This window comes from Planococcus citri, chromosome 5 (genome assembly GCF_950023065.1).
Source record: "Planococcus citri chromosome 5, ihPlaCitr1.1, whole genome shotgun sequence".
Classification (NCBI taxonomy): Eukaryota; Metazoa; Arthropoda; class Insecta; order Hemiptera; family Pseudococcidae; genus Planococcus; species Planococcus citri.
Window position 1 is genome coordinate 58,711,936 of NC_088681.1, and position 13,461 is coordinate 58,725,396.

Below are 13,461 nucleotides of genomic sequence, written 5' to 3' on the forward strand. Positions count from 1 at the left end.
AACATTATTTAAATGGTCGTATATGAGCAGAACGATAATATGATTGTTTGCCCTTCGGTGTGAATTAAGAGGGGGCATTCAGAAAGACCCGGAAACATATTTCAATTGAAGAGTTATTTCTTTTGCCTACCTCCGTCAACTAAAATGACACCCATATCGAAGCAGTAAGCATTCTTCTTCAATTTTATTGGTATTCACGATGTAAAATGTTCTTCTTTTTTTCGATGGATGATTCTTGTATAGAAATTCATAAGTATAAGATCGATTCCACTTCAATTTGACATTACCTAATTAGGTATACTTTCCTAAATTGCAATTTCATTCAAGTTTACCGTATTTGGTATGTAGATATTTTTTCGTAAGGGGAAAATTACTACCTATGTACTTACTCTTTGTCTTAAAGCTCATTTTCTATCTACGTAGCAAATCAAGTATTCTCGAAATTGATGAAAACCTGATAAATGCAATAGGATTTTATTAAAAATGCAAAAAAAAAACACTCACGCATTTAGCGTGAGAAAACCGACTTTTCTTCAAATAAAAATCCAGGGTGTCTACAAGACTGGAAAACCTGGAAAACCTAGAAAAGTCAGGGAATTTGGTCGGTCTGGAAAAGTCAGGGAATTTCGTAATTTTCACGCAAAATCCCTGGAATTTTGAAAAAACGACCAATTGTAAATTTTGGATAAGGACCTGTGATGAAAGAAAAACGTTATTTTTTATTTCTCGAAAGACAAATTTTCGAAAGCTTTTGCCCTCGCTTCGCTCGGGCTTGTTTTCTTTTCTTTTTCGAAGGCAAGATATGACCATTTCTAGATACCTATTAAAAATCAAGTTTTGAAACCAAAAAATGAACTCCTGACAAAAAAAACATCGTTTTTATGCATCTCGAAATACAAATTTAGAAGAGCTTTCGCCCTCGCTTGGGCCTGTTCTGATTTCTTTGTCAAAATCAACTTTCTTCGAAACAATACATCATTCAAATTCTAAAATTTTAGAAGCCAAAAAAACTACATATTTGTCTTCACATGAAAAAACCTCGTTTTTATTCCTCTCGAAATGCAAATTTTCAGAAGCTTTCGCTCGAGCCTGTTCTCTTTTCTTTTTCCAAAGTAACTTCTTTCAAAAAAACATCATTCCAATATTAAAATTTAAGAAACCAAAACATAAACTCTTTGCATTTAAAAAGCCTCGTTTTTAGGCATCTCGAAATGACAATTTTCAAAAGTTCTAGCCCTCGCTTCGCTCGGGCCAATTTGTTTCTCGTTTTCAAATGAACAAATTTCATATTTTCAGGCCTCCAAAAATCCAAAAAACAAAAAAAAGTTGTATTAGTCACATGAATAATGTATAAATTGGCCAAAATTGATGCACGTTTTATTTATTTGTTTATTTATTTAAAAAGTTAATAATCGAAGTTAAGCTGTTTTTTATATGCGAAGAAGTGTGCAGTTCGAAGAGAAGCTTATGAAATAAAAGTACCCCCCCCCCCCGAATACCTCTTTAATTAAAGTGTGGGGGTAAGCATAGAAAATTAAAAAAAAATTGTCTGGAAAAATGGAAAAATTGGTCTGGAAAACCTGGAAAAGTCAGGGAAAATCATTTCCAGAAATGAGTGGACACCCTGAAATCGTTTACGAACAAATTGATTCACTTATTTTGAAACATATTTTAGGTATAGCAATTGACCTGTTTACAATCCAATCGAATCATTTACGAACGATTGGTGATTAAATAAATTGATTGATTTCTTGGTGAATCATTCGTAAACAGATCAATTAATTTACGATTAATTCGGTTTTTGTGAAACTATTGCATAGGAATTAATCTGTTTTCAAGCGAAGTGAATCGAATCGAATCGAATCATTCACAACCGTTTGACGATTGAACTAATTGATTTATTTCAAGGTGAATCATTCGCGAACGAATTGATTTTTTTTGTAAATCATTCGCGAATGAGTTGAATAATTTTTGGTGAATCATTCGCGAACGAATTGATTCGTATAAGTGACTCGTTCACGATCGAATCGATTCATTTACTCAATTTTTGATGAATCATTCACGAACAAATTATTTCATATACGTTACTTTTTTGCGAACGAATCGATTCATTTACTCAACTTTTGGTGAATCGTTTGCGAACGAATTGAATAATTTTTGTTGAATCATTCGCGAACGAATTAATTCATATAAGTGACTCGTTCGCCAACGAATCGATTCGTATACGTGGCTCGTTCACGAATGAATCGATTCATTTACCCAATTTTTGGCGAATCATTTGCGAACGAATTGAATAATTTTTGTTGAATCATTCGCGAACGAATTAATTCATATAAGTGACTCGTTCGCGAACGAATCGTTTCGTATACGTGGCTCGTTCACAAATGAATCGATTCATTTACTCAATTTTTGGCGAATCATTTGCGAACGAATTGAATAATTTTTGGTGAATCATTCGCGAACGAATTAATTCATGTAAGTGACTCGTTCGCGAACGAATCGATTCTTATAAGTGACTCGTTCGCGAACGAATCGATTCATTTACCTAATTTTTGATGAATCGTTCACGAATGAATTAATTCATATAAGTTACTTGCTCGCGAACGAATCGATTCATTTACTCATTTTTTGGTGAATCATTTGCGAAAGAATTGAATAATTTTTGTTGAATCATTCGCGAACGAATTAATTCATATAAGTGACTCGTTCGCGAACGAATCGATTCGTATAAGTGGCTCGTTCACGAATGAATCGATTCATTTGCTCAATTTTTGGTGAATCATTCGTGAACGAATTAATTCATATAAGTGACTCGTTCGCGAACAAATCGATTCTTATAAGTGACTCGTTCGCGAACGAATCGATTCATTTACCTAATTTTTGATGCATCATTCACGAACGAATTAATTCATGTAAGTTACTTGTTCGAGAACGAATCTATTCATTCACTCAATTTTTGATAAATCATTCACGAACGAATTAATTCATATAAGTTACTCGTTCGCGAACGAATCGATTCATTTACTCAGTTTTTGGCGAATCATTCACGAACGAATTAATTCATATAAGTGACTCGTTCGCGAACGAATCGATTCATTTACTCAATTGTCGATAAATCATTTACGAACGAATCGATTTGTATAAGTGACTCGTTCGCAAACGAATTGAATAATTTTTGACGAATCATTCGCGAACGAATTGATTCGTATAACTGACTCCTTCGTGCGAACGAATTGAATACTCGTAAATTAAAGAATTTATCAATTCGTTGGCGAATGATTCGCCAAAAGTAAATGTATTTGTTCGCGAATGGTTTTCCAAAAAATTTATCAATTCGTTCATGAATGATTCACCAAAAATTGAGGGTTGTATTAGTACTTTGTAGGAATCGTGGAGGCCTAGTGATGCTTTTGAAAATCAATTACATATCTACCGTATTTGTATTTACCACTTCTTTTTTTTTGGAATTTTTTGATTTTGGTGCTAGTTGGAAGCTCTTCAGTCTTGCGATCCCAAGCCAGCGTAATGAGGAATGGTACCATTTTAAAAATGAAATTTTTAATTAAAAAGCGATATAAAAAAGCTCTTTGCTGTACTTATAAGTGAATTTGGATTTTTCAAAATTATGATATTCACTTCAGGGCCATCTTGAGGGGAGAGGGGCAAAGGGAGCGTTGCCCCGAGCCCACAACGCTTTCTGGAGGGTCCGAAAAAAGAAGTGCCTGTGATGAAAAAAAAACTGTTTTTTTTTTTGTTTCTCAAAACGCAAATTTTCAAAAGTTGAAAAGTGCGAATTTTTCATTTTTTTGTTCACTCACTCCTATTTTTAAAATAACCCAGCATATTAAAAATCCACCATTCCAATGAATTCCAGTAGAATATTCCAAGAGGAATTTTCTGATAAAATTTCAAATACCTAGACATTTCTGATCTTTTTGATTTTTAATTCTGATATTTTCATTTCGAAAATATTGAAATTATGGTTAAAAAATCACGCCGAAGATGTCCGACTGGAATTGATGATACTACATAAATTGTGTTCAGGTGAAAATGTGAAATACAAAACATACAAAGTGGTCGTTTTGTCGTTTTTTAAATCAATTTTTTTGAAAAATTCTGAAGGGTTTTCGGAAAATTACCTATAATGTCGATTTTTTATATGTCAAAAAATCTGGTTTTGCTCCCCCCTCTATTACTAATTCACTTCGTTATGTGCACTTGCCTTCAAGTTTGTTTTTATTACGTTTTTTTTAAATTATAATTTTTTCATTTGAGAATTTTAATTTGCTTCTTTATTGCTTCAACGAATAAATTTTTGAGATTTTTTTTGGTGGGGGGGGGGGTGTCAGATTATTGAAGCAAGAAAAAACCAGATTCGGATAGATATTCTGGTTTTTGAGGACATGAAATATAGGAAATATCTAATAGCTATCTGGAAAACGACCTACCCTAATACTTGGAATAATTTAACATATTATCTATAAGTCGGTAGGTACCTATTTCTTTAAAATGGCTCGATTTTCTGTTTTGATATCTACTTATTTTTCTAAATTTCGAGCTAACCTCAAGTGTTCGTGAGAGGGGTAGGTTATGGTATTTGTGGTTTTACGTTCATTTAAATGTTGACCTTTTGTCTTATTTTTGAAGGGTAACTAAGCGAGTTCGAGTTTTTTTTTAAATATTTCAGTTCTATTCTTTGTTTGTTATTCTATAAGTTTCAATTTTTTTACCACAAACTTTTTTTCCAGTGTTTTTATTATGGTCTCATTACCCACTTTCGAGTGTATCTATACAACAGACGAATAATTAATATTTAATGCCGTCAGAAAATGTTAGTGAATTTTTCTTATGAATTTTCAAAAATTACGTAAAGTAGGTATGTACTTACCTACCTATAGCTGTGTATTTAAGAACAAAGTGTGCTTCGATGTTGACATTTTGTTTTAAAAAGAAAGACTATGATTTCAATAATTGTTCAAATTTTGTCTTGGTGGTTCGTTTCTATATTACTTACCTATGGTGATACACGTGTAGTGAAGTTATTCTCGTTGAAATATTTCAAAAATGATCAGTCTGTGCCGAGAATTGAAGAATATAGTTGATCAGTTACGAGGATCGGAAAACATATTCGGTTATCAGAGCACAGTGGCAAATCAGCTTTACTTATTGTATTGTTTCTGCGGTAAAATGTATTTCTCAAATAAGGTCGATAAACGAGTGAGATATTTCTGGAGCATTATAGTTTCCTGTCAGGTTCTATTCTCTTATGTAATTGGTTTGGCGTATTTATGGTTCGATGAAAAAAATGATCTCGTGTTGATGCTAAATGTTGCAGTTTCAGTTGGAGGCGTTCAAGTAACAGTGTTGGGGGATTTTTTTCCATTTCGTATTTATGCAGTGATCAAATTGAAGCCATGATCAAACATGTTGATAAGATTTCATCCATCGAACCAGACTGTCATTTTAAACAAAAGAAAATTATAACCGATGCGAAAGAATATCTCTCGTTATTATTCGTACCTTTATTTTTTTGTCTTTTTGTGTATTTATCTGCTTGCGTTCTCGATGTGGTATTATTTTTCCAAGACGAAAAAGTGAAGAATTATTTTTACTACGCGTATCCGCCTCCACTGATTCAAAACTACTCGAGTTTCAAATCATTTGTTATCGCGACTGGTATAACCTCGATGATGTTTGGGCTTGTGTTACTGGAGACATTGGCGGTTTTCGGACTGGTATTGTATTGGAATATCATATGTTCGGACGAATTGATCTTTTTGGCGAATGGTCTTCGTGCTCGGATGTGTGATTTGACAACATACACTGGAGAAGAGATCAAAACTGTTGATTGGATTGAAGGGTTTGAATGTGCGTTGGAACATTGTGCTAAGGAATTTCAAGGTATAATTCGGTAAGTGCCTCGTATTTTTTAGACGAGGAGGTTTGTGTGATTTTTCGTTGATTTTTCATCCATTTTGTATTTTTCAGACTAATTAATTATTTGAGAGGATTCGTGGAAGCGATGGTGTCCATCATAATTATGGGAGCGTTTGGTTACGGCGTGGCACTGCTCTACGTTTGTTCTTCTGTAAGATTTTTGACAGCCTCATACTCGGAGAGCCAGCATAAGGATCTATTGCACACCCCCCCCCCCCCGTCAATCCTCCGGAACAACTTTTTTCTAAAAGATGGAGTCCTAAGGAACATTTCTAGCCCTTGTCCTCGAAAAAAAAGTGACCCTACTTACAAAATGGCGGCCATTCTGATTGACAGGTCAGCCAAAATCGCAGAGATCAAAAGATCAGGCAAAAATTCATCACCTGTCGAAATTTCAAGTGCTAAAGTGCCTTTTTCGATTTTTGGTGAATTTTTAAAAATCAAATTTCGGCCAAAAATGAGGGGAAAAATCAACATTTTACTAAATTGACCAAAATAGCTGAAATTTGACTTATACACTATTTTCGACATGCCAAATCGATTGGAAACTGTTTCAACCCGTTTTGAGCAGTTCTGGAGCCTCCAGAAGACTTTTGAAACTCGAAATTTCTTAAAATTTCATCAAATGGAGATGGAAAGGCGAAATTAATTTGAGAAATTTCAAGTTTCAAAAATCTGCTGGAGGCCCCAGTAATTTTCAAAAAATCGCTGGAGGCTCCAAAACGACTTGAAATCCACCTGCAGTCGACTTCGTAGCATGTTAAAATTAGATTGCAGAATTAATTTCGGCTTTCCAACTCCATTTTGATGAAATTTTGGAAAATTTCGAGTTTCAAAAATGTACTGGAGGCTTCAGTAATTTTCAAAAAATCGCTGGAGGCTCCAAAACGACTTAAAATCCACCTGCAGTCGACTTCGTAGCGTATTGAAATTAGTTTGCAGAATGAGTTTCGGGTTTCCAATTCCATTTGATGAAATTCTGTGGGAATTTCGAGTTTCAAAAATATGCTGGAGGCTCCAGAACTGCTCAAAATGGTTTGAAACAGTTTCCAATCGATTTGGCGTGTCGAAAATAAGGTATATCTCAAATTTCAACTTTCTTGGTCAATTTGGTAAAATTTTTGATTTTTCCCCCTCATTTTTGGCCTAAATTTGATTTTTAAAAATTCACCAAAAATCGAAAAAGGCACTTTAGCACTTGAAATTTCGACAGGTGATGAATTTTTGCTTGATCTTTCGATCTACTTTTGTACGGTTTACAAAATTTCGTGCAAGTCCTATGTTGGAATGGAACGCGAAATCTGCGATTTTGGCTCACCTGTCAATCAAAATGGCCGCCATATTATAAGTAGGACCACTTTTTTTTTAGGACAAGGGCTAAAAATGTTCTTTAGAACTCCCTCCCCCTTTAACAAAAAAGTTGTCCTGGAGGATCGAGGGGGGGGGTGCAGTAGATCCTTATGCGAGCTTTCCTTCTATCAGGGGGGAAAATAGGAACTGATCAGATCGAGTGGTTCATTGTATTGGAGCAGATCTGATTTGATATGAGCTTATTTATGTATTAAATTGATTGATCAAATCTGATAAGATCTGATCAGACCATGGTTAGATTTTTGTTTGATTAAGTGTATCCAATCAGATCGGTTTAGTTCGCTTTCATCAGATCAGATCTGAACATTCTCCGAATGCAAGTTGTCTTTTCATCTGACCAGACCTATCTCCAATCACTTTCTCCTATGACTTGTTTTGATAGATATTTACCGAGGGGGAGGAGGGGAGAAATAATGGAAATGTTGCTCGACATGCAAGTCTGATTTTTGTGACGTTTGGAAAATTCAGGGAGCCTCGTAAGCTTCAAAACGTGTCAAACCTAAGTATGTATCTACTATCTACACTTTACTACTATCGATGGATTCGAGAGGTATAAAATAGAGTGTAAATCAAATTACAACTTTCTGTCTCAAGTTTGATAAAATTTTGGATCGTTTTAAGGTAGAGTGGGGTAATTGCAAAAACGGGGTAATTGCAAAATTGTGACCTCATGCAAACAAATATCAATTTTCTGGTTGTGCCAACTAGGGGGTGTCGAAGCAACGACCTTTACCGACATATTCTCCTGGTCACACCTCGCGGGGTTCAACTTGTCGCTCAGTAGCAAACACTTTTATCAAAGCATGTTGAAACCACTCATAAGTAAAGTGAGAGGTGTTTTTTTAAAAAATGCATGTGAAATAGAAAAAACTGTCGATTTATCTGGAATTTTCGCGATTTAGGGTCATGAAGGAATGAAGTTTAAGGTAAGATATCGCAATTTGAATTTTTTTTTTTATTTTGGCCGTAAATTGCGTTTTTGCAATTACCCCAGAAAAAATCGACTCGGGGTAATTGCAAAAACGATTTTTTTTTTCATTTTTGCACTTACCACAAATATTTTTTTGCTCCAAATAACTTGAAAATGGTTCGAAATAACAAAAAAAATAAACTTCCATGGTCACATGATGAGTTACACGTTAGAGAAGTGATTAACAGTTTTACTGAATTTTTAAATTATTGCTCCTTTTTGACGTTCTACTGATATATTTGACAAAAATATATTTCTATGACGAGTTTTTTACATAAAAAACATCAGAAATGACCAATAGTTGATTTTTTGTTCATTTTAGCGAGTTTTAAAAAAAATAATTTTTCAACCTTTTTTCACTCCCCTAAAATTTTTTTTGGGAAGTGGAAAACTTATCGAATTTTTCACCGAATCAAGACCACGAATACATCAAAAGTTAGCAAATGACACGTAGAATACAGTGAGTGTGTTGAAAATGCAAAAAAATACAAAAATAAAAAAAATATCGCCCACTTTTGCATTTACCCTAACACAGGGTAAATGCAAAAGTCGATTTTCAAATTTTCAAATTGCAATTTTCTCCACAATTTGTGAACCAAATTGTACCAAAATTTTACCATTGATAGAGAACCCACTGAAGTATGTGTGGTACAAATTTCAGCTTCATCCGTGCAATAGTCTTCTCACAGCGCCCTCTCAAAGTGTCACTAATCAAAAAGTGCTTTGCAATTACCCCACTCTACCTTATAGCGAATAGACCTTCGGGTTTTTAAAAACGCACTGAAATAAAAAAATCAGAAACTGAAATTCGTCGCCTGCAATTTTATTTAATGGTGTTTTTTGATCTTTTTCATACTTTTGTGGTACTTCTTGCTTATGTTGATTGAACTTTACAATTTTTCCTTCTACCCCTCCTTCCGCCCTCTAAAAAAAAAGTCCTGCTAAAAGTCATGTGTATTCGTTTTGTCCTCGCTTCTACATTATGTATTTCAAGATTTTCCGTTTTAGAATGACCTGCCATTGGCGTTGATCGTGAAATACTCCTCTGGTTGCGTGTCCAATGGTGTCACCGTATTTTTGTTCTATTGGGTTGGACAAAATTTGAATAACTCGGTAATTTTCAAATGAGTTTGAGTATTAAGTATTAAGTCGTGTGCTTGGAATTTTGAAATTTTAACAATTTTGCTGTCCACATAATTTTACTAATCGAGCTATTTATGTTTTGAAATTATAGGTATCTGAAGTATCATTGGCAGTCTACTCTGCTCCTTGGTACCAATCAGTAAGAATAAGGAAAAATGTGTACATTTTGTTATGCCAGACGCAATCGATGAAGAATTTCACAGCAATCAAAGTGATCGGATTGTTGTTGAATAATTTTTCGCGATATTTAAACGTTCAAGTGTCTTACACAAATATTCTGCGTCGGCTTACCAGAAAATAAATTTATTATTGAAATAAAACCATACTGAATCGATCAGCTGTTTTTATTTTCATCAAAATTGGTGATTTCATTAATAGTTGAATAAAATGAACGATGATTCAAACAGTGAATCGTTGATTCGATAAACGCCAATAAATAATTGTTGATGCATTAATTAATTTTTTTTCACAAAAATTTGATTTTAAAATTTTGCTAATTATGCTCAAATTTTATTGCAATCTTGACTCGCTTCATAACTAAATAAGTGGAAATCTGCTGATTGAAGTAGAAAATACCTATAATATTATTCACATTGAATGTGCTTGTGTAAACAATTTTTTTAAAATCTTGTTTCATATTGTTTATAATTTTTATCGAATAAACGGTATGGTTTCTTTATTCTCAGTTCTAATTTTTGTTGATTAAATCGTCAATCTATCAATCAATTAGCCCTAAGTGATGAAACTTGAAAAATCTTAGAGAAAAGTCGAATTTTGAAATCTAGCGAAGTAAGAAATTACTCTCCAATCGCCATAATTATTGTATTGATTTTTAAATATTTGTTTGATAAAATTAACATACAATTTTTAAAAATAAAATGAAAGCAATGATTTAGCTTAGTAAAATAAAAACAGTGTTGTAGGTAGGTATATTTATGTTGGAGTTTTTATTCGTCTCCTTTCTTCAAAATGATGGACGTATTTCCTTTGAAAAAAAAAAGCTTTATTCAAAGGTCAGCACAACGCTGGACTCTGGTCGCAGGAGTGGAGCATTCTGATGATTTGAAATTGTATTGAATTTTTGTCTGTGAAATTTGAATAAATTATTAGTATCTAAAATAATTGAAAATGAAAAAAAATGTTGCATTTACCCTTTTTTGTACCCCGAATTCGGACTTGCTGCTGCTACAGTCAAAGTCGCTGGTAAATCGTCTATACCAGAATGCAAATCTACAATATTACTGTCAATTCCCAAATTCAGCACAACCAAGTATTTAGATTGGCGATAAGTCCTTAATATAAATAGAAGGTTTTTAATGTACTGATTCTTGTAAAGCTTCATATTAGATATGTAGGTACCTACATATATTATGAAATAGAACGTGAAAAGTGAAAACTACCTAGTGAAAGCAAGTATCCATTTTGATATCGTGTAGAATTTCAGGCCACCATATTTAAAAGTTTCTATCTTTCGAAGTGAGGTTAAATCCTTGAAAAAATTCAAGGTACTATCCTTCTGTTGTTTTTGTGCTTCGACGTTCCAATTCCAATATCCCGGGTAAAGCGGTGCCCATGGTTTTTCACCAGATGTGAAACCTTTAAGTAGTATTTGAAGAGTTGGTAAATGTGATGATTGAGAAGAGTAGGTAGGTAATCGTGGGGGAAAATATTTACATGAAAAAATAAATTTAGGTACCTGCATTTAAGGAATCGTCCCATTGCATCGGTAAACGATGGTGATCTCGATCTACGAAAAAATCTTTTTCTTTTCCTGGTGTAATATCAAAGTTCTCTTGGCTAATTTCTTCACCGTAATAAATCACACTGGTTCCAGGTAGCATGGTGACCAATGTTAGTAAAATATTATTGTATTCTTTGTTAAAACGTTGGAAAATTCGGCCTTGATCGTGATTGCCCAACTAGAATTGAAAGTACATAGTTTTGTAGGCAGGTATGAGGTAATTTAGTTGAGAATTGATTGATCAAAACAAAATAAAGAAGCTGAAGATCAGAGTTTTGAATATGGTAGGCTAATCAACTTACTGCCCAATTCGATGGTGCTCCTTTGGGTAAACTTTTCAACCACATATTCAAATGATCAATCAACTCCTGGGAGTCTAAATACTTTTGAAGCCCTGTTAAGCGGAAGTTCATTGGGAACTGTGATGATCCGAAGTATTTCATTAGGAGGTTCTCGTGTCCATATGCTTCGGCTATCATCGCACTATTTCGAATATGAACGTTGATATATGTATTTCATCGGGTTCATATTTGAGAAAATAAGAAATGTTAACCAACCTTTCGAGCTTTTTTTTGTTTTGTCGATCGTATCGTCGAAGATATAGAGCTAATTCGTTTAAAAATGGAATCGTGTCTGGATGATGGAGTCGAGGACTGAAACCGTCTTGAATTCCTTTAGCTACTCTGATCATTTCGTATGTATCGGTTTCATCGCGAAATAGCGGATCTTCCATGAAAAATGGCACAGCGTCTACTCTGAACGCTGTCACTCCTTTGTCTAGCCAGAATTTCATCAGAGCCTGGAAATGAACATAATGAACATGGGAATGCCAATGCCCTATAATCACGTTGCGAAACATTGTCGCTTACTTTCAGGTCTTCCTTTAGGTTGACGTTACGTAAATTGAAGTCTGGTTGTTTTACTCCAAATTGGTGGAAATAGAATTGCTTTCTTTCCGCATTCCAAGTCCAAGCTGAAGTAGGTCTTGTTATATCGAAGATGCTGACCTGTATATTGATGAGAAGAAAATGATTTTTTCACTTCATATGCTCATGTTTTTGAAATATTAATGACTGGTCGAAAATCTTACCCAGTTACTTGGTGGAATAGGGTTGCGATTTCGATCAAAACCTTTCGGATCGGCCCAAACATAGTAGTCTGTGTAAGGTGCTACCTTTTTAATAGATTTTTGGAACCATTCGTGTTCATCGCTGCTGTGATTGATCACCAAGTCCATCAGAAAATTTAGACCTTTTAGAAAAGTATTATTTAAGACATGTAAATTTAGATTCAGATATCTATAATGATTTTTTTTTTGGTAATAGTCACCTCGTTTTTTCATTTCCTTCAATAATTCGTCGAAATCTTCCATTGTACCGTAAGTAGGATCTATTCCATAAAAATCAGTAATGTCGTATCCTCCATCAGCCATCGAAGAAGGGAAATAAGGCGTCACCCATATCGTATCGATGCCAATATCGACGAGATAATCTAATTTTGAAATTATTCCTCTGATATCTCCAACCCCATCTCCATTGCTGTCTTTGAACGATTTCAAAAAAACTTCGTACATGGTAGCGTGCTTCCACCAGCTTCTATCCACAGCCCAGGAACTCGATATTAGAATCGATAATATCACAACTTGAACGAACTTCATTTTTGTTACTTTGAAAATCAACTATTCAATTCGATGCGTGAATGATGAAAGATTAATGTGATCAGGTGAAGAGTGAAGTTCTTTTTATAGCATATATGTATCTACCGAGTGATGATTTATTTTCCAAAATAGATCGTATTCTACCTTAAAATAGGTATTTCGTCACAATGTCTCGATGATTGTTTGCCTATTGCCTAAGTATTATCTCTTTCTGTACTGAATGTACTCCATTCATCGTGGCATTTATCATTATTAGCGTTGGTAATTCTCGAGTGGTCATTAATGTGGTAGGTAAGTTTGTTGAATTAGCGTACGCAATCTGATTCTCATTCGTGTGTAAATAAATACTTATTCGAAGAGATATTTTATAAACGATAAATAATGTTTTTTTCATAATAATTTGATTTTTGGTTGTATTCGTATTTTGAAGGTGATAAAAGAACCTCTTGAGGTGTCACACTCCGATTTGAACGAGACCGCGATTTTTGAAAAGAGCATAGTCTAAAACCCCCAAAACCAGGCGAATTTTTGAAAATTCAAAATTGACTGTTTTTGGCGATTTATGCTTTTTTTAAAAAAAGTACGTACTTGATCAATAAAAATGGTCAAAATAAGTCTCAAAACTAATATTAGATAATTACC

At 34.0% G+C, this 13,461-nt stretch overlaps 1 protein-coding gene across 1 annotated transcript; it reads right to left on the reverse strand.

Moving 5' to 3' along the window:
* Positions 1-10,255: 10,255 nt before the first annotated feature.
* Positions 10,256-12,853, reverse strand: LOC135847870 (maltase A2-like). Its single transcript, XM_065367605.1, has 9 exons — positions 12,492-12,853; positions 12,253-12,413; positions 12,032-12,169; positions 11,720-11,961; positions 11,465-11,645; positions 11,118-11,340; positions 10,822-11,017; positions 10,573-10,713; positions 10,256-10,506 (listed from the first exon to the last, which is right to left on the reverse strand). The coding sequence occupies exons 1-9, from the start codon at positions 12,817-12,819 to the stop codon at positions 10,425-10,427; spliced, it is 1,692 nt and encodes a 563-aa protein (XP_065223677.1). The 5' UTR covers positions 12,820-12,853; the 3' UTR covers positions 10,256-10,424.
* Positions 12,854-13,461: the final 608 nt, after the last annotated feature.

Coding starts and splice junctions, on each gene's coding strand:
- LOC135847870 (XM_065367605.1), bottom strand. CDS start 12,819: ATGAAGTTCGTTCAAGTTGTGATATTATCGATTCTAATATCGAGTTCC. Junction 11,341..11,464: donor GAGCACCATCGAATTGGGCA/GTAAGTTGATTA, acceptor TTTCAATTCTAG/TTGGGCAATCACGATCAAGG. Junction 10,507..10,572: donor AATTCGGGGTACAAAAAAGG/GTAAATGCAACA, acceptor CAAATTTCACAG/ACAAAAATTCAATACAATTT.